The 25,697-nt window shown below is 49.9% G+C and overlaps 1 protein-coding gene across 6 annotated transcripts; it reads right to left on the bottom strand.

The window, feature by feature from the left end:
- Window positions 1-550: 550 nt before the first annotated feature.
- Window positions 551-24,879, bottom strand: CARMIL3 (capping protein regulator and myosin 1 linker 3). Of its 6 annotated transcripts, none has more exons than XM_031955079.1 (40): window positions 24,812-24,879; window positions 23,265-23,359; window positions 22,790-22,840; window positions 22,635-22,694; window positions 21,970-22,085; window positions 21,666-21,763; window positions 18,631-18,701; window positions 18,439-18,512; window positions 18,116-18,191; window positions 17,943-18,031; window positions 17,312-17,406; window positions 17,089-17,175; window positions 16,698-16,807; window positions 16,225-16,302; window positions 15,488-15,564; window positions 15,079-15,186; window positions 14,898-14,967; window positions 13,906-13,987; window positions 13,669-13,765; window positions 13,219-13,273; window positions 12,919-13,091; window positions 12,538-12,606; window positions 12,201-12,294; window positions 11,971-12,069; window positions 11,562-11,690; window positions 11,165-11,278; window positions 9,771-9,946; window positions 9,303-9,390; window positions 8,896-9,039; window positions 8,479-8,542; window positions 8,075-8,283; window positions 7,430-7,530; window positions 5,838-6,159; window positions 5,396-5,524; window positions 5,196-5,274; window positions 5,027-5,116; window positions 1,810-1,925; window positions 1,551-1,713; window positions 1,168-1,293; window positions 551-1,010 (listed from the first exon to the last, which is right to left on the bottom strand). In XM_031955079.1, exons 1-40 carry the CDS (start codon window positions 24,849-24,851, stop codon window positions 985-987), a joined length of 4,140 nt encoding a protein of 1,379 aa, XP_031810939.1. In that variant the 5' UTR covers window positions 24,852-24,879; the 3' UTR covers window positions 551-984. The 6 variants fall into 6 exon arrangements, with proteins under 6 accessions (XP_031810939.1, XP_031810942.1, XP_031810937.1 ...); XM_031955082.1 differs by having other exon boundaries at window positions 5,196-5,262; window positions 15,079-15,183; XM_031955077.1 differs by having other exon boundaries at window positions 552-1,010; window positions 7,430-7,533.
- Window positions 24,880-25,697: the final 818 nt, after the last annotated feature.

The raw sequence follows: 25,697 nt of genomic DNA, 5'->3' as shown, positions 1-25,697 counted from the left end.
TTTCTCTGATGTTAAATGGTGTGGAGGGCCCCAGGATAGGTCAGCATTCAACATGGCAACTAATGGATAATATACAGAGCATGAGTGGCCCACTTGAGTGATCCATATCACCCAGGCAAATGCACAAAGACAGAGGGTCATGAAAGCACAATTTCCTCTGACCCAGCCCCTCTTCCATACATGGTCATGCCCCATATCCTTTCCCCACAAAGATGCCACAACTATGTGCCGAAGACCATACATTAGGCACAGCTTCTGCCCATCTGTCTTCCTTTGAATATGTCACATGCTTCACGGTTCTGGTTGTCATTGAACAGTCCTACTCCTTCCATTCTACCCCACCTCCGTTTTGGGGAGGGCATAGAGGCTGCATGATTCCTGCCTCTGTGGCTGGGGTATCACATAATGATGCTAATTCTTTTCCATTATCTCAAATTTCCTTCCCATTCTCTCCCTCCCCACTAGAAATTTTCCTCCTCATTTGAGAGGGGCTGTCTGATTTGCCATTTCTATTCCCAGCAGGGAGATGGTTGATTAGACCTGGGCAGCTGCAGAGCTGGGGGAACTGCTGGAGACTGGAGTGAGTGTGTCTGTGGGGTAGGGGGTAAGACAGCAGGGTAATGGGGGCAGTGGGTGGTAGAGAGATTCAGAGGCAGTTAGTCATTTTGGTTTCTTTATTCTGTACAATTTAAGAGAGATTCCCCTGGGGGGTAGAGGGACAAAGATCCACTCCCCCAACCCCTCCCAAGAGGAGGGAGAAAAAAATTCTCCTGCCCCCCCACCACCAGAGGAGGAGAGACAGAGACAATCCCCCTTACCACTAAGGAGATCTCTTCCCAACTCTCCCCTTTCCTCCCCTGGCCCCAAGGGGTCAGGCAGGAGGAGTCTGGAGATGAATGGGGGAAGGGGGCATCTGAGTCTCTGTTAGGCACATGGCTAGGGGGAGTATAGGGGGGGTGGGGAGAAGGTTCACTGAGGGTAGTATCAGTCTGTTCCAAGTTCACTGGTTCCTGCAAGAGAAAAACCACAGACAGGAAACATCATTATCTGGGGTGGAAGGAATAGCAAGAGGGAGAAGCTAGTTCAGCTGGCTGAGGAATAGGACCAGATCAGGGTAGAGAGCTAGAGGACTTGTGGAGTAATGGTGTATTCACATATCCCACTCACCCTCTCCCCCTGAGCCTGCAGGGTCTGGGGGTCTGCTCCGGTCAGGTTCCAGTTTGTCACAGGACTGTGCTCTTCGAGTCCGCTTGGGCTTCAAGGGGGCTGCTCTTCGTCCCACAGTGGGGAGTCCTGAAATAAAAGTTCAAATCTGAGGGGTACTGGGCTCATTCCCTGTGCTATTCAAGGCCCATTTGGTCTGGTGCCTCCTGCTAGAATCCAGCTGCTTCACAAGATGCAAGTCTAGAGCTCCCATTCCTCCTCTTGTAGATTTGTGGTGTCTGGAGCAAATGGAAAGGACCCTCTAAATACCCTAAATTGGAGTCAGCTCCCCAGATTTTTAAGATATCCCCTATTCTATCTTATAAACTCTCAATTGTCCCATTTACCTTGGGCCTCAGGTTCTTCTTGGTCTCGGTGAGAACCCAGCCTCTGCCGAGGCTTTGTGGCAGCTGGAATCTCAGCTTCTTCCCTGCCTCCTGTCTCCAGTGGAGGCCTCCGGCCCCGGGGCACAGCTACTGGCTTAGGGGGCCGAGGAGCTACAAGGAGATCCTGAAAAGAGAAATACCAGATCATATTAGCCCCATTCATTCCCAGGAGCTCCCCACAAGCTTTTGTCCCCCTCCAACCCTGTCCCTCTGCTCTTACCTTGGTGCTTCTGGTTGGAATCTCCCTCTCGGAGAGTAAGATTCCCTCCTGTCCCTCTCTTTCAGCAGGAGCTGGGCTGGGACTCTGTCTGCTGTTGTTGGGGGCACTTTCCTCAGCTGGGGTGTGTGTGGGGGAATAGGAAGCCGGTAGAATCTGTCAGTTCTCCCTCCTCCTTAGCCATCCATTTACTCCTGCTGCTTCCTCAAAGCCCACACTTGTTCCTTCCTATCAGGCATCACTCTCCAAACAGAGATGGTCTAAGGAGTTCAGCTTGCCAGCCCCCAGCCCCCAATTCCTTCTGTTTCCTCTTAGCATCATCTTGCTACTTGCCCTGCCTCCAAAGTCCCCTAATCCTGGGTTTCATCCTGCTTAAGAGTTGTGTGGAATATGCCGACTTGGGATGCAGAGGGAAGGAAGAGGCTTGGGCACATGCACACCTTCTCACTGGAACCACAGACTCTGGAACCTACCAGTGTCCAGCCAGGAAAAGGACATAGCCAGGGATCCCGGAACCTACCAGGAAAGAACCACGGACCCCAGAACTGCCAAGGAAGAGTCAGACCCTAGAAACAACTGGAAGTTCCTTTCAAGACTGGAGAGTACGGGGCTCACGTTAATTCCGTAGGGCACTCACCAGGCTGCTAGTTCTAGAACCATGTGAGCCAACCAGTTCAGTTCATTCCTGCTTCGGTGCAATTTATAGCCTTGCTGGCTATAACTGCTCTCCTCTCCCTCCCTTCTCCTGCCCTCCCTTCGTGGTTTTATGCTCCGTGGTAGAGTGGCTTTGGAGGCTGGCTGTAATGGCGGTGGTAGCTGCCAGCCTGAAGACAGACAGCCTGTTGTTGTCTGCATCCCCTCCTCTCTTCAGGCTGGGGAGGGGGCAGTTTCCTAGAGAGACCTGCCAGCTCTCTCTCAGAGGGTGTTTTCATCCTAAGATTATGTTTAGCTGGCTCCCAGTCTTAAGACAGATGATGTGGGTCAGGGAAGGAAAACAGACTCAGGGGCTTTCAAGAAATATGTGCAGGGGTTTTATTCTAGATGCTTAACTGGAAATGCTTTCAAAGGATCCGAGCCCTGGGATAGAGGCTATTACTCTAGGTGGAGCGCTGGGAATACAGCCCTAACAGACTTAGAAATAGTTTGGCCTTCTGATCTTGGTCTATTGTGTTTGTGGGAGAGAAAGAAGAGTAGCTAATAATAGTAAAAACAATGATGATGATGATAACTCGATTTTTTATAGCTTCCAAAATACTTTTCTTACAACTACTCTACATAGGTAGATAAGGCAAATATTATTATCCTCATTCTACCAATGACATAATTGAGATTTAATAAGATGAAGTCACTTGCCCAGTAACAGAAATACAATATAAAACAAACTTATATTCAATGCCCACTGTACTAGGCTCTGGGAAACACAATTTATATTAAGAGTAGCTTCGCCTTCAGGGGATTTCCAGTCTAGCAGAGGAATTGATAATCTCTGTTAGAGATAGGGCTTGAGCACATTTTGATTCAAAGTACATTATTTTTAGGTCTAGTCTAGGTGATTTCTAGTTTCCAAATCTATATATATGATTCTCTGAGCATCCAGCTCTCTGTGTCGCTGTAGGTGGTACAGTTCATGGGAGGTAGTAATGGTGTAATGGGAAACTCCAGAGAAGAGTATTTTGATGCAATAGATATAAAGCAAATATCTGGTAGTGATCAGTAGTTTTACCTCCACTGACACTATCTTTAGGAAGCCTTTGCAGATCTCCTGGAATTGTTTTGACTTTTCCCCTCAAATGGCACATAGCATTTAGTCTTGTCTCATTCTAATGTAACAATCATGTACTATTATGTATTTATTTGGTTTGTATCTTATCATTTTACTAGATTGTAAGCTCTTTGAGGATAAGCACCATATTTTTTCCTAAGCTTTGTATCTCCCTTATATCTAGCACACTATCCTGTACACAGTAAGCACTTAATAAATATATGCTATATTGTTTTAGTGTTTCATAGACCTTGTTGTCTCACACATAATAGGCCTTTAAATGTTTGTCGGGTTGGACTGATCCCTCTTTTACTTTGTTTTCCTTCATCATATTCATATATATGATGAAGGAAGGCAAAGTAAATATATGTATGATTTAGGAATGCAAAGTAAAAAAGGATCAATATAAGGATATATATATATATATATATTTATATCTCTATACACATAAATACTTAATGTATACTACAGGAAAAAAGCTCATTTAACAAATTTCCTGGGATAGGTGCATCATTTTCTTAGAGTGGAATTGTTAAAATGAATATATTTTTGGCAATCATATACTCTAACTCATAAGAGCTGAAGGTGAAATATGTTCAATTAAGTTATTAGTTAAACAGATAATTAAAAGAAGCACTTTGAACCTTGAAGGGGAAGGATAGAAGATGCCACCCACCATTCTCTCTTCTCTGATCTTCCTAACTGTTAATGTCCCACCTGCTCTTTTCTTCCCCAAATAGTATAGAATCATTAAACTTTGGAACTGGAAAGCTCATGAGATACCTTCTGTCTCAGATGAGAAATCTAAGGACCAGAGAAGTAGCCAATTGCCAAAGGTTTCACTGTTTGTAGCAGGGCCACAGTACCAAATGTGGACTCCTGATCCAGCCTTTTCTCAGTGTTACCTCCCTTACTGTCCCTATTTCTCAGCTCTTGTGAGGTTTGGGGAAAGTGGGCTAATGAAATGTTCTGAAGACAGATCAATGGTGTGTGGGCATTTCCTCACGGGAAGACCAAAGGCTGGACTTTGGCTTTCCTTTCTCCAATTCCAACAACAAATCATTCAATCAGGTGTTTTCTTCATAGAGTGATTGTTGCATGGATAAGGATGTAAGAAATTACTTGCTTTATGGGATTGCTTGTTGTACTTAATACATCATAATATGATTTCCAAAAGCATTATTAGTTTAAGTTACTCACAGGGCAACAGGTTTGTTCTACAAAATAAAGCAATGACTGTTCTACAAGATCCTCTTGGGAAAAAAGATCTTGATATCTTTGTGCATATAGTGTTTGGTATATGATCTAGTCTTTTTAATATGTTCATGCCTCGTCTCTCCAACTGGACTCCAAACTCTTTAAAGATGTGCCTTTTGTTGCCATCTATGTCTGTCCTCTGCTCACTCCCCAATCCAGCACAACCAGTGGTGCTGACTGACTTAAGGAAGCTGCCCATACCTATGTGCCATGTAGCCTCTGCTCGACGCATGGCGCTGAAACTCGGCTTGGTGCTCTGGGCAGGTGGAGGGGGCTTCCAGGACCCAGGCCCTGCAGGGGAAGGTGGTAGGGTCAGAAGAGGCTGGTTGGAGTGGAAGAGGAGAAGAAGGGCTGGGAACTGTTCTTTCACCTGCATCGTCAGAAGAGCGCCGTCTCTGCCAAGGTTGGACACCGGTGTCTAGGTCGGTGTCTGTGCCCTGAAATGAGAGCTGGGAGTCGGAGTAGTAACATGAAGTGGGAGAGCTTGAGGGTGAGCCCTCAGACTCTGTAGGGGGAAGAAGACGGATGACTCCTTCCTCCCAGCTCCTTATACCCGTCAGATTTTCTTACCTCTTGCTTTCCATCAAAACTCCAGCCCTTGGCTCGCCCCATCCCAGGAAGGGCAATTCCATGAACCCTTGTTGACTGCATCACTCCAGATACGGGGACTCCCTCCCCTGGCTCTGCTCCCTCCATGCCCTAGAATAAGACCCCAGCTTCATTAGAACAGCTCTGGGTGAGGAAGTTAGACCCTGCTGCCAAAACTAGTCCTGGAGTCAACAACTCCAACTTTCTCTGGAAAAGCTGTCCATCAACTCACTCAGAGATCTCTCTCCTCACTTGCCCTTTGCTCAGCCCTCTTTTTAGACAGTACTTGCATCAGGTCCTTAACTTTTACCCTTAAAGGGAGTTATTTATTTGTCCCCTTCCCGCTTTTACCCCAGGAATTCTTCCATTATTAACTTCTCAAATGGGCATATGGGGCAGGGGCAGGTTGGACTTTCTATCTTACCTGCTTTCTTCGGAAGGAGGGTCCCCGGCTCCCCCCCAACCCTGGGAGGGGGCCACTTTCCTCCTCGGGACTCCAGCAGGGGGTAGAATTATCGCCAAGACTTGGGGGATCTGGGGTGGGAGGGCTCTCCTCAGTTGGGGGTGGGGGAGGAGGTGGGGGCAGAAGGAGCCCAGGAGAGGGGGATCCTGGACCCCGCTCCCCCTTGAAGCTCCGGGGGCGACGGAAATGAAACAGGCCTCGTCGTCTCTTCTTCTGGAGTGGGGGCAGCGGGGCCTCTGCAGGACCTGGGCCTGGGCGAACTGTCCTCAAGGTCTGGGGATAGCTGGAGAGAGGGGACGGGCTATGAGTGGGGAGACTGAATGCCCAAACTCCCCACCATCTACACACCAGGAGCCTTGTCTCACAGATGCAACATTCACGTGGTACAATTTTTTAAAAAAAGTCTGCTTTTCTGTCTCCCTGAAAATCCTCATTGTTGGGAAATTCTTCCTTATATCAACCTCTTTTTAGGTAGTTTAGACCTCTTGTTTCTGGTCACTTAATGGAGATGAACTTCTCTGGAGAATAATCTCTCAGAGAACTGAAGCTTCCAGAGAAGTCTTTGCTTATCTTCAAGCTGATTCTTCTTCACAGGTTTGATTTCCCTCCGTTCTAATCTCTAAGATTCTCCTCTCAACTTTCTCCAAGTTTTTTAGGCCTTGTCCATGAAGCTGGCCTAGGCCTTTGCTAATGTTCTAACCAGTGCTGAAGATAATGGCTGGATGATGGCTTGGCTGGTGATCAGATATCACTGCCCTGCTCAGGAGCCCCCCAAACCCAAAGTGCCCCACAAATATGTGTTGTTAGAATTGTTATTAGGGGCCAACGGTACGCTTCACTGTCACATGCATGAGCTTTGGATCTGACTTCCTTCCTCATTCTCCCTGTGTCTGGCCAGTCCCTGTTAGACGGAATCTTTGTAGAGACTTTTTCTTTTAAGGTTATGAAAGTTTTCTAGGGAATGTGAATAGGGCTCCAGGGAATAAATAATGAAAGTAGGGAGAGGAGGAGAATAGGGCTGAAATATCCTAGAACTGTGGGCTCTGATGGGGAATAATTTTGAGAGAATTGTATGGAATTGGTCCCGCAAGAATCTAAGGAGGGCTTTCTTAGACTCAGTTCCATAGCATTTTTTAAAACCAATCCTTAAAACTTCTACTATCAAAGATCTTTTATTTCTAACCTATACATTTTTAAAATGGCTTCGCCCTCCCTGACTCCTTCTCCCACACATCTGTTTCCTTCCTTCTTCTCGGCCCTAGCCCCTGCCAATGAACTTCTGAGAGCTTCTGTGTAGGAGCTGCAGAGAATTTGAATACTTCATTTCTGTATACATAATGAGTTCTGCTTGAGACTATAATTCCTGGAATTCACAGAAAGATTTTTAGAACTTTTAGAAATCAGTCCCAAATGTCCCGGTTACATATGGTAGGGTTTGGGTTGTGGGAAGACCCTCAAATGGGGTGAGGACAGGGGGCACCTCTGAGGGAGTGGGCAGAGCTGGCTGGGGGTGTGAGTCTGGCAGCTTAACCCTTCCCACATGAGTGGCACACCTGGAACTTTCATCCATGACCCTTCGACTAAAGAAATCCTCCAGCCCCTCGTCCAGCCGAGTGGCTGTCCCATTCTCTTGTCGAGTACCGGGTCCTGGTGCCTGCTGGAAAAGTGACCATCATCTTAGCCTGAACCAGAGTTCCTGCCTTCTGGCGCACAAGGGGACTTCCTGATTAGACTCAGGCCATTGTTCTTTCTTGGGCACCTAAGGCACCAGGAAGCTTGATCTATGCTCCCCCACCCCCGCCCCCTCTGTGGGACTTAGGACCAGTAGCATTAAAGCTGTGACCCCGGAGATCACACAGTAGGAAGTAGCTAAGCCAGGATTTGAAGTCAGGGAACCCTCTGATTCCAAACCCAATGCTCTTTCTATTGTATCAGGCTGCTTGTTGCCTTTTGCCTCAAGTGAGGGAAGCTGCTTTCCTCACTAATTGCTTGCAATAGTTTTCCATCTTTGGGTCTTTCTGACTCATCTCTATCTCTGTTAAGTACAATTAAGATTTTCTGCTCTGGTTATTCACAGGCCTCAAATAAGGAGGCTGGGGGCTCCGGAATTTGGGGCCTTAAAACCAGAACACTTAGGTCTGGAGTTACTGAGTTACTAAAGACTGCCATGTTCCCCTGAAAGGCCCCCAGGGACTCACGCTGGGCCTGCCAGGCCCTGGGGGGGTGGTCCTGGGGGGCCTGGGCCGTCCTTGTGTCTGATGCCTCAGTTTGTAGCCATGGGTGGGCAGTTCTGACAGGCCCTCCCAGGAGCCACTGGGGGTGGGTTGATTGCCCCCTAGGGCTGAGAACCAGCCTGGGGGTACCCCCAGCCCCCCAAGCTGGCCCTCCATGTCCTGCGGACTCCCACCTGTGGGAATAGCTGTGTTAGAAAGGCTAGGGGCTAGGGAGTCGGGTTGGATGGTTAGGTTGAAAGGAAGAAATTGGGACTTAATAGAAGAAGGAGATTCAAAGAAAAGGAAGCAGGGAAAGAGGTAATATTGAGAAAAGGGGATGGGGTGATGGAAGTGGGAAGGGAAGTAAATCAGGGGTGAGAGTGACTCACTGATGAAAGCAGACACAGGCCGGATCTTGCGGCAACGTTTCTGTTTTTTGATAGCCATGGTATCCTGAGGGGAAGGGCAGGGTTAGAGCACTAAGGTCCTTCAGAATCCTCATCCAGAGCCCCCCACTCTACCCAGTAACAAAAGTGTGGCCTTATCACCGCTCCTCCCATTTCCCCACTCCCTACCGAGCCGAAGAGCAGGGGGCAGAAGGATGGGAAATCAGGGAGGCTTTAGGTAGAAGTCTGGATAAGACAGGGACATGAGATGAAGTTAGAACTGGTGGGATGGAATGGAGAGCAGAATCCAGGGAAGGAGGGGAAGCTACTGAGGTGAAATGAGACAAAGCTGGTGGGGCTTAAGAGGCTGGGAGAGACAAGTCCACGTCAGGGATACACAGGGTTCTGTGGGAGCCTCACGATGTTGGTCCCGAGCTCATCATCTGTATTCTCATCGTGGTCATGGCCCCGGCCCCGGCCCCGGGCCTGGGAGGACAGCTCTTGCCCTGGGCCTCCTCCACCCGGCTGCTCTGAGAGGGTCCTTAACTGGGCTAGGTGACGGGCCTGAGAAGGATAAAGATGGGGGGCAGAGGGCTGACCCCCTCATCCAGGGGAAGCTCCTTGAATCCCATTCTTTTCTGAATGTCAATCTCAAGGAACCAGTCCCTAGACAAGATACTTGAGGAGAAAATGCTGCCAGGTAGCGAGAAGGGGGGGCCGTAGTCAATGGGACATTGTGAGGGTAGGGACACAGCCAGGGCCAGGCCAGGGATAGGTTTTAGTCTAGGTCGGCATGCCTAGGTGTCTCCCAGGACACCGATCCTCACCAGACTCTTATGGGAATGGTACAGCTCCTGCAGGATCTCATCCACAATCGAGTTGGTCAAGTAGGTGACGACTGAGAGCTTCACCTCACTGTGGACACACTTGGGGAGATCAGCGCAGCCACCCACGGCCCCTCCCTTGGGGCCTCACTCCCCCCAGAGCCCATGAAAAGACAAAGGTGGTTGCAGATGCCAAGATAGAAATAGGTCCCTGGCTCTACAGACCCAGCACTCAAATTTCTAGGCCTGTTTTATTAGAATTTATGTTCAGCTCTATGTAGGAACATTAAAATTAGTTAATGATTTATTATTCTAATGGAGATTTTACTCATTCATTATTCATTGTTGAGAACAGTCCAGGGTCCCCTCTCCCCTAAGTACTCTAGTTTGATTTTTCAAGCTGGCCAAGTTTGTCTCTCTTACTCAGCCACCCGTCCTCTCCCCAAGCCCCCCAGTCCTGAAGACGCTTACTCCAGTTTATTCTGAATGTCCTGCCCTGCCTGCTCTAGCAGGGCCCCACGGATGAAGTTCCTGGGCACAGTGACCCGCTCCGCCACGCTGCTCAGCATCTTGTTGTGGCCTTCGGCCACTCGCATTGCCACCGGGCACAGCTCCTGGGTCAGGCTGACCATTGATTCCAGGATCACCTGGGGTGGAGACAGCAGGGCCGGAGTCCACAAAGTGGAAATGGAGGCTCAGGCAGGTTATAACTCATCTGTGGGTACCCATCTAGTATCCCCAGCAGAGGTGGTCCTTGGGCTCAGTAGCTCAGTATTTTCTTTACTACACAATACTGTGATACTAGGCTAGAGAGAAAGTGGGGGATAGAAGGCAGAGAGAGGGAGAGAAAGGGAGTGAAAAGGAAGGGAGAGGGGGACAGGGAGACTGAAAGGGAGGGAGAGGGAGAGAGAGGGAAAGAAAGGAGAAAGAGGGAAAGAAAGTGGAGAGAGAAAGGGAGAGAGAGGGAAAGAGACAGAGAGAAAAAGAGAGAGAAAGAAAGAGGGGGGAGAGAGGGAAAGGAGGAAGAAAGAGAAAGGGGGAGAAGGGAAGAAAAAGGGAGAAAGAAAAGGGAGAGAAAAAAAGGGAAAGAGGGAAGCAGGGGGAGAGAGGCTAAGAGAGAGAAGAGAGAGAGAGAAGAGAGAGAGAGAGAAGAGAAGAGAAGAGAAGAGAAGAGAAGAGAAGAGAAGAGAAGAGAAGAGAAGAGAAGAGAAGAGAAGAAAGGGAAAGAGAGAGGGAGGAAGAGGGAGATAAAGACACAGAGAGAAGCAGAACATATGGAGAAAGGAGGAGGGAGGGAGAAAGGAAGGAGGGGAAGGAAGAGAGAGTGATGAAGACAGAGACAGAGAGAGATGGAAAGGAAGGATACACTGGAAAAATACATTTGGAATCAAAGTACCTGGATTCAAATCTTGGCTCTATTATTTATTACCCAAGTGACCACAGGCAAATCACTCAATCTCAGCAACTTTTCTGAGAGATGGGGTGGGACTTCTGAGCTCCCTCCCCATTCTAAATCTATGAACTTACTGTTAGCCTCTTTTTTTCCTCCCCTTCACCCACATTAGGAGAACATGTGAAACTGAAACCCAAAATGGTGTGTTGGGAGCCTGAGATGCCCAGAAAGAGTCTCAAGTGCTGGGGTACCACATTGCTATTGTTGCTATTGTTATCCTGGCCCTTCTGGTTCAATGATGGCATCCTCCTAGACCATCTCTCTGTCTCCCTCTCTCTCCCTTTTCTCTCATTCTCCTTTTTCTCTCTCCCTTCCTTTCCCTCTCTTTCTCTCCCTCCCTTTCTCTCTAGTATGAGTGAGATGAGCATGACAGGTTTGCTCTGAACTTGGGTTTTGGTCCCTCAGGACTTACCTGCAGCTCCTTGTCCACAGCCTTGGACACCTCACTGGCCACTGACTCCAGTCTTTGCCGGACAGGCCCATCGCTGGCTAGCACATGGCCCAACTCGTAAAGGCTTGGGAAGAGCTAGGGTGAGGGGAGTGCGGTTAAGAGGCCAGCCTCGCTTTGTTCACTCAGCAGAGCTGGGGGCTCGAAGGGGAGCACCACTGATAGGCGCTGTTGGGGGCTGGGTGGAGGGAAGGCCTAGAGCTCCCGGCTGCAGGTGTTTCCCTGGGGTTTGCTTTGTCTGTCCATCTCTGGTAACGGCTGGGGGCAGAGGAGCACTGGTGGTTGGGAGTCAGGGTTGTGGGAAAGGGGTGCTATCGTTTGGGGTTTGCTCCAGTTGGCAAAGGCCCGGTGGGCTGCTCACCGCTCGGGAGTTCTTGGCGTCTTTGATGAGGTCTCTGGCGTAGAGAAGCTCATCTTGTACTGGCTCCAGGGGGCACAAGCGCAGGGCCCGGACCTCCTCCTGGACTCGCCCACAGAGCCGCTGTAGCATCTGGACAGGAGGAGGCAGTGAGCCTCGAGCTTCCCACCTCCAGCTCAATGGAAGCTGAACCCCATTTGGGGAGATGACTCAAGAGACTGGAAGTTCCCTTTGTCCTTCCACTTGCAGGACTATGATATAACTTGAGGGGATTTTTAAATGGCTACTCCACGGAGCTCAGGAGAGCCAGAAGGTCTCTGTGTATTTTAATGTATGCTCCCCTTTTCCTGCCCACTCCCACGTGTGTTTCCCCTCACACTCTGGGCCCCAAATCCCAGAGAGAAGCATTTACTTGCTCAGCACTGCTGGTGACAAGGCCCTGCTGCAGTCTGAAAGCCTGTTCCTGTGGACAGGTCTGCGAGTGATTATTCCGGACAAGGCACCATTGGATCTAGAGATGTTGGGGTGGGAGGAAGGCCCGAGGGTCAGGGGTGGGCCCCTGGCCCCCCTGCACCTGCCCTTCCCTGCTCCAGCTCCACGCTCCCGGGCCCTGCCCCGGAATCCCACCCTCCCAGGCCCCACCTTCTGCCAGACATCCTCGGTGCGCTCTGGGGCATTACGGTACGCCTGGGAGATGTCGCTCACAGGGAAGGACATGAAGCGAAGGGTGTGGTTGCTGTGGGAAGGGACAGGAGGGAAACACCATATGAGATGTGACCTAGAACCCAATCCTGCTCCAAGTTTCACACTCTTGACCCTTTTTCTATCTGCTCATCTGGTGGGAGGCCTTGCCCATCAAAGTGTCCTGCCTTTATTCCCACCCCCAAATACCCAAGGAGCCGTGCAGAAGGGAGCAGGAAAAAGATTGCTGGAGGAGGGGGCTTGGACCTGGCCAACGTGTGGATTGGGACATGCTCACCTCTCCAGGGCCCTTGCAATGTCAAGAAAGCCCAGGGCTGAAGTATTATTCCGGTCCCACAAGATAGTCCTGGGGTAGGAGATAGGGGGAGGAGGAAGTGGTAAACCAGGTTTGTCATTCCTATTTCTGGGGACCTATTTGGGGGGGGTACCTGGCTTCTGGAGGGTGGTGAGAGAGAAGCTGTAGATATTAGATAATTCACCATTCCTGACTAATAGATTCTCTAAGGGTTGGGGAAAAGGGTTCTTTTGGCTGCCCCAGACATGAGGTCTCTCAGAATTTGGGGTCCTTGGGGTATAAGTTTGTGTGCGGACCAAGCCTTGAAAAGAAGGGTGGCTAAGGTATCAGGAGCCTCAAAGAGGAGGGAATTCGGGCCTTCACCGGAGGGAAGAGTTGATCTGCAGGGCCTTGGACAGCATCTTCGCTCCAATGTCCTCCATGCCGTTGCCACTCAGATCCACCTTGGCCAGACAGGTGTTGCTGCCCAGGGCATTGATGAGAATGCTGGTCCGAAGCTTCAGCCTTGAGTCAGCCACTGACAATGACTGCAGGGACTGGGTTTTTTTTTGGGGGGGGAAGGAGGGAGATTTGGCATCAGATTATCCGTCTCTCCCATCTCATTCCACTTCAGTCCTCCCTGCCTCTGTCCTCTGCATCATCCTTTAGGCCCCTGTTACTCACACAATCCTCTTCCTGAATCAGCTGCACAAGTTTGTGAAGGATTTCCTCCAAGGTCCTGGGGAGCAATGAGGGCTCAAATGGTAAAAAGTGGAAGGAGAAAATGCAAAAGGGACAGAGAAGGAAGACATCATGCCCTTTGGGGTGGGATAGAAAGGCAGCAAATCTATAAACATGGGGTTATTACCTCCCCTATTCATATCACAAGGTTATTAAGAGGAATAAATGAGATTTTTGTGTTAATACTTTGCACACTACAAAACACTATGCAAATATATAGCATTATTCTTGTCATATGGAGGCTAAAGAGGTATAAAAGAAGATGAGAAAGTGAAAAAAATCTATTGGAGATCAAACTGGAATGGGGTAGATCTTTGGGGGAGATGTCTGGGTCTCAGGCTGGAAGCAGGCAGGGGTTTTTGGAGAAATGAAGGGAAGGGAGGAGTTACTTACTTAGCCTTGACATTGAAATTCTTGCCCAAGAATAGGTGCTTGAGGGACTTGTTCTTGCCAAGTGCGGGCACTAACGTTAGGAGATCAGAGTCGAACCCTGGGCCAGAATACAAGGGAAGGACTGGCTCGCCAGTTCCTGTGGAACTATGGCAGTCCATTCCCTCTCAGACTTCCCTGTGCCTCTCTGCCTGCTGCCTACCCCTCCCCTGGCCCGGGTGAGCCCCCGCCCTTTCTCACCGTTGTCAGACAAGTCCAAACTTCCCACAGCACTCACTGCCCCAAGCTGCTCCTGGAGGACCTGAGCTCCTGCTGACCGAAGCTGCAGGGGAACAAGCAGGGGGGATGGAGAAGGCACAGGGACCTGGGCCATGGGACCCTGACTTGCCAGGGGGTCAGTCCAGCCCTGCTTCACCTGGCACAAGCTGCAAGTCACCAAGGGCTGCCGGGAAAAGAAGCACTCCTACCCCCTCAGCCTACTCCCCAAGGTCTCCTTCCTTCTCCAGGCTTTGAGCTAACACTGGCCTTAAGAGTCCCATAGCTGAACACCCCAAACCACGGCCATCTCTGCCCCCTGGTGGGGACCTGGCACTCTCAGACCTTCAGCTTGAGAGACGGGAGAAAAGTTAGTAAAGGGTGTAGGAGAAGCCGAAGGGTAATGGGTGCAGGCGTGGAAGGCTGTAATGGGTACAGGGTTAGCCAGGGGGCCACGGGACAGACCAACGGAAGCTGGGGGAGATCGAGCTGAGCACAGTCTCTGGATCAATAAATGTGGCTGCCTGACTGATAGAGAGTGAGACAGAAGTGGGGCAGTGAGGTGGGCCCCAGCCCTGAAACTAGCAGGACCCGAGTTCAAATCCTGCCTCAGACACTTAACACTTCCTGGCTATCTAACCCTGGGCAAGTCCCTTAACTCCCAACAGCCTCAGGGAAAAAAAAAGAACGAGACAGAAGGAGGGGAATGAAAGTCTCCTGAATCACAACACAGGGTCAGACATTTAGAGCTGGAAGGGACCTTAAAACTCAGTCAGTCCCCATACCTTTTTTTTTTTTAAACAGATGGGGAAACTGAGGGACAGAGAAGTCTAGTATTAGTCTGATGTCACAGAGTAAGTAAGCAGTGGAGCCTGTAGGGAGTCTAGTTGTTCTGGCTTTAAATCTCCAACTAGGATAGACGGGGGTTCTAGGCCAGAGGAAAGGGGGAGGCCAGAGCGGGCATTTGGGTCTCTCACCTCACAGCTGCTCAGGTCAAGATGAAGATCACTGAGGTGGCTATTGAGAGAAAGGCCCTGGAGGAGTGCCCTGTGAGCAAGGAAAGGATTGTCGGGGCGGGCAGGGGTGCAGCTGCCAGCACCCGATCTTTCTGGGCCCAAATTCCCTCCTGCCTCCAGCCACCTGACAACCACCCCCAACCTGAGTGCCTCCAGGGGCAGGCGCGTCGCTGACAGGTTGACGTGGCTCAGGGTGTAAGCGCTGCTGAAAAACTGCTTGAAGGCTGGCGGAGCCTCTCGGCCCTTCCTGCTGGGGAAGGAAAGGAACAAGCATTTATTAAGCCCCTACTACATGCCACGTGCTGCTCTAAGCTCTTTACAAATATCATCTAGTTGGATCTTCAGAATAATCATAAATAAGTGCTATTTTGAGGAAACTGAGGCAAGCAGAGGGGATGACAAGAGGACAGACTTAGGAACAGAGGCACGAATGGGGGTGTGATCTGGGGCACTTCTCCCCTATACCCACATTCTTACTAGCTTGCTCCCCAAAGAACCATTTCCCCCTATTAGACCCCCACAACTTGACCCTGCCTTGTTCCCTATGACACCTGTGGGAGCAGCTGTTTCGAGCCAGGTTGAGGTAGGTTAAGTGAGAGCAGCAGCCATGGAGAAGGGCACCCAGCAGCTATGAGAGAGAGAGAGAGAGAGAGAGAGAGAGAGAGAGAGAGAGAGAGAGAGAGAGAGAGAGAGACCGACCCAGTATATAACGTTCCTGGTTTTTGCTTTGAATTTCCCCAATACACCCTCGCCTCTTTTCCCTCAAATCACCATATCCCTTGACCTCTCAGTTTATCTTGGGAGTGCTTGTACCCACTGAAATGAACCTAGCTTTAAACCACTCATTTCACCCTGTTCCCCATTGAATCTACCGGCATTCACACTGTGGGTTCTACCTCAGACAGAAGGCAACAGACTTAGACATGGAAGGGACCTTCCAGATCACCTAGTCCAAGTCCCTTAATTTACAGATAAGGAGACTGAAGGCTAGAGAGGTCAAAATGACTTGTCTAAAGTCAGATGGATAGCAGCGCTGGGATCGGGCCATCTATGTGATAATTTCCACTGCCTTATCCTTCTAATTGGGCTAAATTCCAGCCTTCTCCTGCATTTCATTATGGCTTGTGCCCCTTTCCCTGCTCCCCAATCTCCTCATTCCAGAAGTAGGGAGTATGAGGACAACACGTCCTGGCCCTGGTCCCTTCTCGGACTGTGTCCCCTTCCCTGGCCCATCTTCAGGCTCGGCTCCCCGTCTTTCCCCTGTTCCTTCTTGGCTTGTCCTTCTCACCAAGTCAATAGCACAGTCAGTCCCAGACAGATCCACGTGGACCAGGGCATTAGGCTGAGCCAGGAAACTGTACAGGACCTGGGGCAAGAGCAGAGGAGAAAAGGTGGCAGAAGTGGGGGACAGAGGGTCCCTGTTTCCGAGGGACCACAGCATGGAGGAAGGTGAGCCTCTGCAGTCTGGCCAGATCTCTGGGGGGGATGGAGACATGTTCCTAGAGGGTCTGACTCTGGTGGAAGGGCCAGGATTCAGGTTCCAGCTCTGACACTAGTTCTGTGATGCTGAGCAAACTAATTAACCCTGCTGGGCCTGTGTCCTCATCTGTAAAATGGGTGTAATAACTATTTGTACTACCCACCTGATAGAACTGCTGTGAAGTAGGTACTTTTGTAAACCTAAAAAGTGTCATGTCAACGTGAGTAATTATTATGAAAACGGAGAAGTATGTGGGGGGGTGCGGCTGGACCTTCACTCACATTGGCTTCATCAGTGGCGAGCAGCCCTGGGTTCTTGCTCAGGTCCAGGTGGCGCAGGGAACTGGCAAAGGCCGGGTTGGCACCAAAGGTCTGGCCCAGCGCTAGGAGCCCTGGGCACGTGGGACAGTACGCCAGGTCAGTGCCCACAGAGCCCAGAGCTGTCTCCTTCCTTCCCCCTGCCCCGTTCCTCTCTACGCTTCCTGAGCGGGCATTATCTTCATGCCATCTCTCTGGCCCTGGCATGGCGATGTGGCCAGGTATCCCTAACCTTTAAGCAAAGAGCGGGAGTTTAGCCCTCTGTAAGGGCGGCTTGAGGGGGAAGCCGGTCTCTGGGGGCTCAGAGGACTGCCCCCCCTTCCCCCTCAGCCCTATGGGACCCTCAGGGTCATACCTCGAGGGGAGATGGCAGTCTTGGACAGGCACAATTTGGTGAGGCCTGTGGGGAAGCAGAGGAGCTGCTGGCTTAGACTGAGAAGACCTAGGAGAGCAGACAAAGGACCATAGAGAAACAGAACTCAGGGTGGAGCTGGGCTCAGCTGGAGTCAGAACTACAATCTGGGCCAGGCCCATCCGACTCAGTGATTCTGAAGGAGACCCAGCTGGGGAACTCTCACCTTTGTCCTCAATGGGGTTGTGGGACAGAGTCAGGGCATGTAGCACACAGCTCCCGTTCTCCCCGAACACCCCAGCCAGTTTCTGGGCAAAGTCCCTGTGGGGAAAAAGGGAGGCAGGTTTTGTCTGTGCTGGGACCTCTTGGGGCCCTGCCTGCTCCCCCTCGCTGTCCCCTTTACGGTCCTGGCTCCTAACCTTCCTGATGACCTTGCTGCCTCTGGGGGCAAACTCACACCCTGCTCTTACCCCCTGAGGATGAGGAGTCCCAGGAGGACCCTATCTTAGAGAGTCCCGGGAAGGAGCAGGGAGAGCGGAGGCCCCTGGAGGCTGCGCTCCATACCTCACGTGCCAATAGGAAACCCAACCAGGAGGCTTTGAGGCTGGGACAGAGCCCCTCAGCTGGGCATTAATTGCATGCAAATCACATACAAGCCAAAGTGTGGGAGGGATAGCACTGGGCGGGAGTGTATCTGAGTTCCAGGGTTAGCTCTGTGGCTACAGGTCAGCCTTCTTGGGCCTAAGTTTGTTCATCTATTAAATGGGGGCAGGGTGGGGGCACCACGGTCCCAAGTGAGCTTTAGGGCCTTCCAGCTCTAGGTCCCGTGATTCCCCAGCGAGAGCTCTGGGACTCACGTCTTGAGGCCAGCATTGTCCAGCACCAGCTCTTCTAGGCTCCCCGACTTGCTCAGGGTGTGTAGCACCTGTTCCAGAACCTCTGAGCCCTGGAAGAGGGAGGAGGGGGTGAGGGCCTGTGAGTGACCCTGCTTCCCCTTCCTGCCCCACAGGCCGGCCCTGCTGGTGCCTACCAGGCGTAGATCCTTGCAGTGGAGTTTGGTAAACCACTGGTTGTAAGCTAGGGCTGCCACCATCAATGCCAGGTCCCTAGAGGGGAGACGGACAGACAGGCTGGGGAAGGGGGCAGGGGGCTGGCTGGGGAAGGCAGGAGATGCGGAAAGCCCAGATGAGGTGGCAGGCAGGAGGTGGAAATGTTGAGGTCAAGCTGGAATAGTACTCTGAGTTTCTAGGAAGGGACACATGGGAGAAGTAGCCAAGCTCAAGGAGGAAGGTGGCTGCTGGATGTAGAGATGGGGGCTGGCCATTCTCGCCCCCTGCTGCCCCACCTGCTTACCGGCTCTCCAGGTGGCTGAAGTCCAAAAGATTGAACTCACGGTTGTCCTCTGCATGGTAGATCGTGTCCACATCCTAAGGAAACAAATCCTGACTTTCTCTGGACCCCTATCTCAGCCTCCCTGATAGGGGACCCCCAATCCCACAGATACCCCAGCTCTCCTCGCATCTGAAAACCAGCACAGCCCCTTACCCACTGCACCTCCTCCCGGCAGTGCAGTCCGTTGTAGTCACACAGAGCGGCGTAGGTCTCAGAGAAGCCCCCTTCAGGGAGTAGGGAGGTTTGTTGGATCCAGGAGAGAAGCAAGTGCCAGGGGTCAGGGTCGAGGAAGGAAGCAATGGGAAATAACGGGAAGGACAATGAATTTGAAATACCCACTTCTGAAAACAGACAGCTAGTCTCAAAGCTAGAAAGATCCAGCTGTCAGTTCTGCCTCTGACACATGCTGCTGTGTGGGTTCTGGGTAACCGATGGACTCTAAAGGGGTCAGGTGAGTTCCAATCCTCAGCCTACTATCTAGGCAGGAAAATAATTAATCTATTCTACATGTGGGGGTCTCAGTCCTCTCATCTCTAAAATGAGATCATTTCATTACATAACTTCTAAGATCCCCTTCAGTTCTAAAATTTTACGAAAGGCCGGGGCTTTTAGTTCATCGCCTCATATCTCTAACTATGATGACTTGAGGAGCTTGTGAATTTTGATAAGCTTCGGTTTGTCGTTAATATAATATTTACATCATGTTAAATATCGTTATTAAATATTTAAGCATCCCTCACAGGATTCTTGATAATGACAACAGCTGATACTGATGGTTTGCCAAGCACTCTACATATATTATTCTCATGGCAACAAGTTTGCTTTTGTATAGAACTATGGTTTCATTGGTATAGTTAGTTCCTAGCAGTGATTATTCTGCAACCCCTTGGGAAGACTGTCTACAATAGGTGTGTTCACATCCTTTCTTCCCACTCTCTTCTTAATTCTCTGTTGTCTGGCTTCCGACCTCATCATTCAACCAAAACAACTCTTTCCAAAGTTAGCAATGCTCTCCTAATTGCCAAAGATTGCATTCTGAGCTATTGCCAATTGTCCTGACGTGTCTTGCTACTGGATTCTAGATGATTCTGGAGGAGAGAGCGAGGCTGATGATGAAACTCTGCCTCTCTGAAATTCATTTTACTCACAAGTCAAGACATCCCTCTCATGTTACTGGTGCACTCCAAGAATGAAGAATGAACAACAGCAACAATTGACAAACCAATGGCCTTTTCTCCATCCTCATTCTTCTTTATCTTTGGGTACCTCTGACACAGTGACCACCCTTTTCTCCTTAGTACTCTTCTCTCTAGGTTTTTGGGGCAACGCTCCCTCGTGGTTCTCCTGCTACCCTTTTGACTACTCCTCAATTTCTCTGCTGGAACCTCAATCAAGTCATGCCCATTAACTATGGATGTCCCACAGAGCTCTGAACTGAGCCTTCTCTTCTTCCTCTATGCTATTTCAGTTGGTGATCTCATTAGCTCATTCAAATTTATTATCACTTCTATGCTGTTGATTTTCAAATCTACCTATCCAGCCCAAACCTCTCTGTTGAACTGCAATCTCTCATTTCCACCCACATATTAAAAATCTGCATGTCCAGTGGACATCTTAAACTCAACATGTCCAAAACTGAACTCATTCTCCTTATTTACCCTTAATCCCTCCCCTCTTTCCAACTTTACTTGTTACACTGAAGGCACCATCATCCTCTCAGGTCTCAAGACTGACCTCAACTCCTCACTATTTCTCTCTTTCCTTTCTCCTTCCATATTCAATCTGTTGTCAAGGTCTCCTTTGCATCATCTCTCAAATACAACTCATTCTTTCTTTTGATACTGCCACCCATCCTGGTATAGGCTCTTATCACCTCACACCTGGAATAGTGCAATAACCTGTTAGTGGGTCAGCCTGCCTCAAGCCTCTCCCCATTTCAGTCTACCTTCCATTCAGCTGTCAAAGTGATTTACCTAAAGAATAGGTCTGCATGTCACTCCAATCTCCCCCAACTGAATAAACTCCAGTGGCTCCCTGTCATTTCCAGGATCAAATACAAAATACTGTTTAGCATTCATATCCTGCTCCCATTTCCAGTCTTTCCAAACCTTATACTCCACCACATACTCTTCAATACAGTGACACTGACCTCCTTGACATTCCTAAATCAAGAAAGTCCTTCCTTGAGGCATTTTCACTAACTGTCCCCTGTATTTCAAAAACCTGTAACTCTCTCCCTCCCCATCTCCACTTCCTGAACTCCCTGATTTCTTTCAAAACCAAATTTCCAAAATCCTACCTTCTATAGAAAACCTCACCAGATCTCTCTTAATTCTAGTGCCTTCCTTGTTAATTATTGTCTATTTGTCCTGAATAAAACTTTTTATATGTATTTTTCTCCCCATAAGATTGTGAGCTCCTTGAGGCCAGAAACTGTCTTTTGCCTTTTTTGTGTGTCCCCAATACTTAGTACAGTACTTGCTTCTTAATAAATGCTTATTAACTGAATGACATATAGTCTTGGAGGCATGTCGTAATCTGAGGGACCAGGAGACTTATCCATGATTATACATCCAGTATTTCTCAGAAGCAAGACTTAAACCTAGGTCTTCTTAAAACTAAGGATGACTCTATCCATTTTGTCACAATACCTTTCAAGAAATAGGTACTATACTTATTATGATTCTAATAGTTTAGATGAGGAAATTGAAGTTTATATAGGATAAGTAATTTGCCTTGAGTCTCAAAGTTAATACATGTCAGAGTCAGGAATCTAACCTCCTAAGTCTCATAAGTCCAATACTCTTTTCCATTATATCCATAGAATATAAGCTCTTTGAGGACAGGTACTAACTGATTTTTTGTCTTTCTATCCTCAGTATTTAGGGCAGTGTAAGCACTTAACAAATGTTTGTTAGGTGAGTGGTATAAAAACCACTTGTAAGAAAATAATTTTGTAAAATACTCTATAATAATAAGATAAAATTATCAACTGTCAAACCCTCAAGAGTAGTGATCAGGTCTCCATCTTTTTATGTCTGGCATGTAGCAGACTGCATGCTGATGGTGGGATCACCTTGCTGCTTGGAACATGCTTATATGGGTAAGATCAGGGACAAAGTTCAGTTTAGGGTCAGTATTTCCTTGTTTAGGGATGGGTAGGAAGGGAAAGTATGTCTCATTCTCACCACAGACACTGTGGGTGGTAGATGTGGAGGTTTCAGAGTTGGGGGATGTGTCCCGGGGCCCCTCAGGGGTCTCAGGGTTTCCACGCCGGATCAAACACCTGGAGAAATAATGTGCCCTCCTGAATGGGGTGGAGTGAGGTTTCTTTAGTTCTTTACAAACCCCAGCTCCAGAATCCCTATTAGAAAACAGGTAGAAGCAGTGTCCTGGAAAGGATGAAATTCCCCATTCCCCCTCTCTCCCTGTGATACAAATCTCTCAGCTTTGTCACAAGAGCATGGGGGCCTTCTTAAACCTGTGACTCACCCCGGGCCAGGGCAGACCTTGGCTAGTGCTGTGCTCACATGCCTGGTCACCTGCTCCACACTCTCTGGTGAAGGCAATCGCATGCTCACAGTGCCACGTTCTGTCTCCACCAGGATCTGGGGAGGGAGATATGGCCCTCAAATACAACTCGAAACTTGGTCACTCCACTTGTTACCTCAGTATCTTTCAAATCAAACTTAAATTCCACAATTTGGATTTTAAAGCCCTTCATAACCTGGCCAGTCTTTTTCTATCATACTCCCTTTCACATACTATATAAACCCAACATCCCATCTTCTGATTCCTTTTCACTGGCTGATTCCCCACACATGTAATGCTTTCCCTCTTCCCTGGCTTCCTTCAAAGTTCAGGTCAAATTCCACTTTCTGTAAGATGATGCTCCCAGTCTGACAGGACTTTTCCTCTGAGATTACATGCACTTTGTATGCCCATGGTGATTTGCATGTTGTCTCCCCTCCATTAAACTGTGGATTCTTCAAAGACAGGAACTACATTTTTGCCTTTCTTTGTATTCCCAGTACTTAGCACCGTGCCTGGCACACAACAGATGTTTAATAAGTGCTTGTTGTCTTTCGGAATACTGAAGATAACCAATACACCTTTATACTTTCACAGCCCCAGGGAGCTTGGTTCTTTGCTTTTACCTGGTTCTGGTTGAGAGTGCTAAAGGTTCGGATCTCAAGGACATTGAAAGAGCTTTCCACCTGGGACAAAGGGGAAGGCCAGATGAAGTTCAGTTCAGGCTAGTCTAGGAAAGCTTTGGGGTTTGACCCTACTCCCCCCAGTTCACTGAACTCACCTTAGCTGGGACTTTTAGAGGGAAGAGATGGAGTCGCCAAGCAGTTAGAGCCTAGGGTGGAGAGAAGAAAGGATTAACTTATATCTATGTTCTTCCCTGAGTTCTGGTCTCCCTCACTCTTCATGAATTCCCCTCACTTCCATTATTATTATTATTTGAATTAATTTTTTCTTTTAATCTTTGCCCATGAAGTTCAGATAGAAACACTTCTGGGCAAGTTGATATCATGTTGCTATTATTTAATATTTAATGTTCTGTGGAATATTGCACAAATGGATAAAATAACTACTTTTTGTTACTGAATAAAAGTACTGTAATATAAATCAATCTTCAGTAGGCTTACAGAAAGCATCCTTGAGACAAGTCCAGTAGCAGAGAAAATGATGGAGATTGTTAAATGTAAGTTTAGTTTTCCTGCTCTTAGGCCCTGTTCCTTTCCACCCTGGCCCCTCTCCTGCCAGTCTTGTCCTCTCACCAATACCCGGTCTTCATACTTCTTGGGTTTAGTCTCCAGTTTCACCCGATGCTGTTGATGCACGGCCCCTCGGCTCAGGCACCGCCGGATGCTTTCTGTGGTAGTGGGGAGACACAGTCAGAATGCCGCTTGGAGTAGCACACCCTTTACCCTATGGAAGCCCCCCCCCCCACCTCAGAAAAGAGAAAAACAAGATATCCCAGAGATGTGTATATGCGTAAGAGAGAGGGAGATAGTGAGGCTATGTCACCGTGTGTGGGTGTGTGTGTCTGTGCACTTCTGAGGGTGTGAAGCTTTTTCCAACCTGTGTTAAACAGCATTCATTGCATACAACAATGAGTCAATGTTACTCTGTGTGTATGAGGGCGTAGTGTGTCCCTCGGACTGGTTTAGTATGAGGATATAGGCATTGCTTCACATTTGTGTTAACACCAGTGTATGTTAACTGAAGGTGTCAGCGTGACTGCCTGACAGTGGGTGGTGGGTATGAATATGTGCTAGGGAAATATTGTGGAGAGATAAAAACCAGGAAATCAGTTTGAGTTATTCCATATAAGAAGACATAGAGTAAGGTAGTGCCCGTGTGAGTGTACATTCAAGTCCCATATCTTTCAATTCTCAAAAATATACAGTGTGTGTGTGTGTGTGTGTGTGTGTGTGTGTGTGTTCCTTCGGCTTCCTGTTTGGATTATCCTTCAATGTTTTGTCAACGGTTATATGTGACCCTGATTGGATCTCCTAGCACATGTCTTATCCTTGGGCTAGTGATCCGGAGGATTGAGGGATGGGTTTAAAGATTGCTCTTCATTCTGCGTGCAATCTAGGAAAGCATATTAACAAGGAAGGGCTTCAGGTTGGGGGAAGGGCCGGGGGAACAGGAAATTGGTGGTGGGCACTGTGGGTGCCTGGGAAGTAGAATTTAACTCCAGAACCTCGTTTCTTCTCCGCTTTCCCTTCTACGACCCACTCCACGCCGACACTGCCCCCACCCATCAGGTCCCAGGGGCTCTAGCAGAGTCCGGGGTGGGGCAGGAGAAAGGATGCAGAAGCAGGCGCAGCAGTCAGGACCAGGGGCAGCTCCCTAAGACTTGTTTGGGCTGACCAGGCCCGGGGCAGCTGAGAAGGGGGAATCGAAAAGCTAGAAAATCCCGGGGATGGACCAAGGGATCGGTCAACAACCAGGAGCTTTGGTTGGGCCCAATAAGGGAACGAAAGGAGCTGCACCTGTCACGGAGGGGCGGGGCGGGGCTGGGAGACCCGGGGACAGGGAGGTACAGACTGGGGTGAAACGCCGGTCGGTCGGTCGGGTTGGAGCGAAGATGGGGGGGAGAGCCAGGATGCGCTAGACACAGCAATGCACTGGGATTGCAATGCACGGAGAAGCGCGATGCATGAAGCAGTGGGCTGCACCAGAACTGAGATGCATGGAAGAGAGGGATGCACGCGGGAGGGGATGCACCCAGGGATATACTGGGGAGAGAAATGCACCGGAACGGGGATGCTCCAGGACGGGGCTTTTCCTGAGCCCGCAGCGCCCGCCCTCGTACCTTGCAGCTCGCGGGTGAGCTCCGCGCTGGGCTTGGCCATGGCGGCTGCTGCTGCTGCAGAGGAGCCGCCGCTGCCGCCGCCGCCGCCGCTGCCGCCGCCGCCGCCGCCGCCGCCGCTGCCCGGGAGCCGCGGCACATGCTAGACTCGGCTCCGGCAGGGCCCCGGCAGCTAGCGCTGCAGCAGCGGCTGAGCTTCGCTCCCAGTCAGGGGCGGCTGCGCGAGCAGAACGGTCCTCCTCTCTCCTCCCCGCCTCCCCCGATGCCGGGTCTCCCTCCCAGCCCCACGAGGAGCCGGATGAAGCATGCGCACAGGCTCTTCTCTCAGCTAGCTGCCCCGAGTCCCGGCGCGTGCCTCGCTTCCGCCGGGCTCTTTAATACAATGCCCAGAGCTCGCCGTGCTTGAGGTCGGCTGCAGACCTCCGACCTTGCACCGCCCACCGTCTGCTGCTAGCCTTCTGTCCCTACCCCTCCCTCTTCTGGGCTGCAAGCTCAACACTCTTTTTTTCTTTTGTTCTTCGGGCCTGGACTGTCTCTGTTTCTTCTCAGGTCATTCTCCTTCCTGTGCCCCTCCCCCCAGGCTGACGCCACGGGTGGGCCACCCCTCCATCTCAGCCCACCGTGACCCACGTGGGTGCCTTGAGGCCGGGCTAGACTCAGGTTTCTCCTGGAACCTGCAAAGCTCTCTCTCTTCGCCGGAATTGGGGTGGGCAGTGGGATCTGTGGGAGGGGGTTTGTCTTCCCTTCTTCCTCTCGCGTAGGCACATCAGACATATCCTCACCTTTGTGTGCCTGCTAAGAGTAGCGCCCCGGGAAATCCCCGCGGCACCCTCCTTTTCCCTGGCTCTCAGCCTAGCACCTCCACCACCTTAGCATCACACTTGCCTGG

This window comes from Sarcophilus harrisii, chromosome 2 (assembly GCF_902635505.1).
Source record: "Sarcophilus harrisii chromosome 2, mSarHar1.11, whole genome shotgun sequence".
NCBI lineage: Eukaryota > Metazoa > Chordata > Mammalia > Dasyuromorphia > Dasyuridae > Sarcophilus > Sarcophilus harrisii.
Note: the sequence above shows the minus strand (reverse complement) of the source record. Positions and strands in the feature narration are given on the sequence as shown.

Bases quoted from the DNA above. Each gene is read 5' to 3' on its own strand.
- CARMIL3 (XM_031955077.1), bottom strand. From the start codon at position 24,851: ATGGCCAAGCCCAGCGCGGAGCTCACCCGCGAGCTGCAAG. The intron at 9,391-9,770 runs GTAAGCGTCTTC...GTGTGTCCACAG, and splicing joins GACATTCAGAATAAACTGGA to TGAGGTGAAGCTCTCAGTCG. The intron at 7,534-8,074 runs GTGAGTCCCTGG...TCACTTTTCCAG, and splicing joins CAGGGCCTGGCAGGCCCAGC to CAGGCACCAGGACCCGGTAC.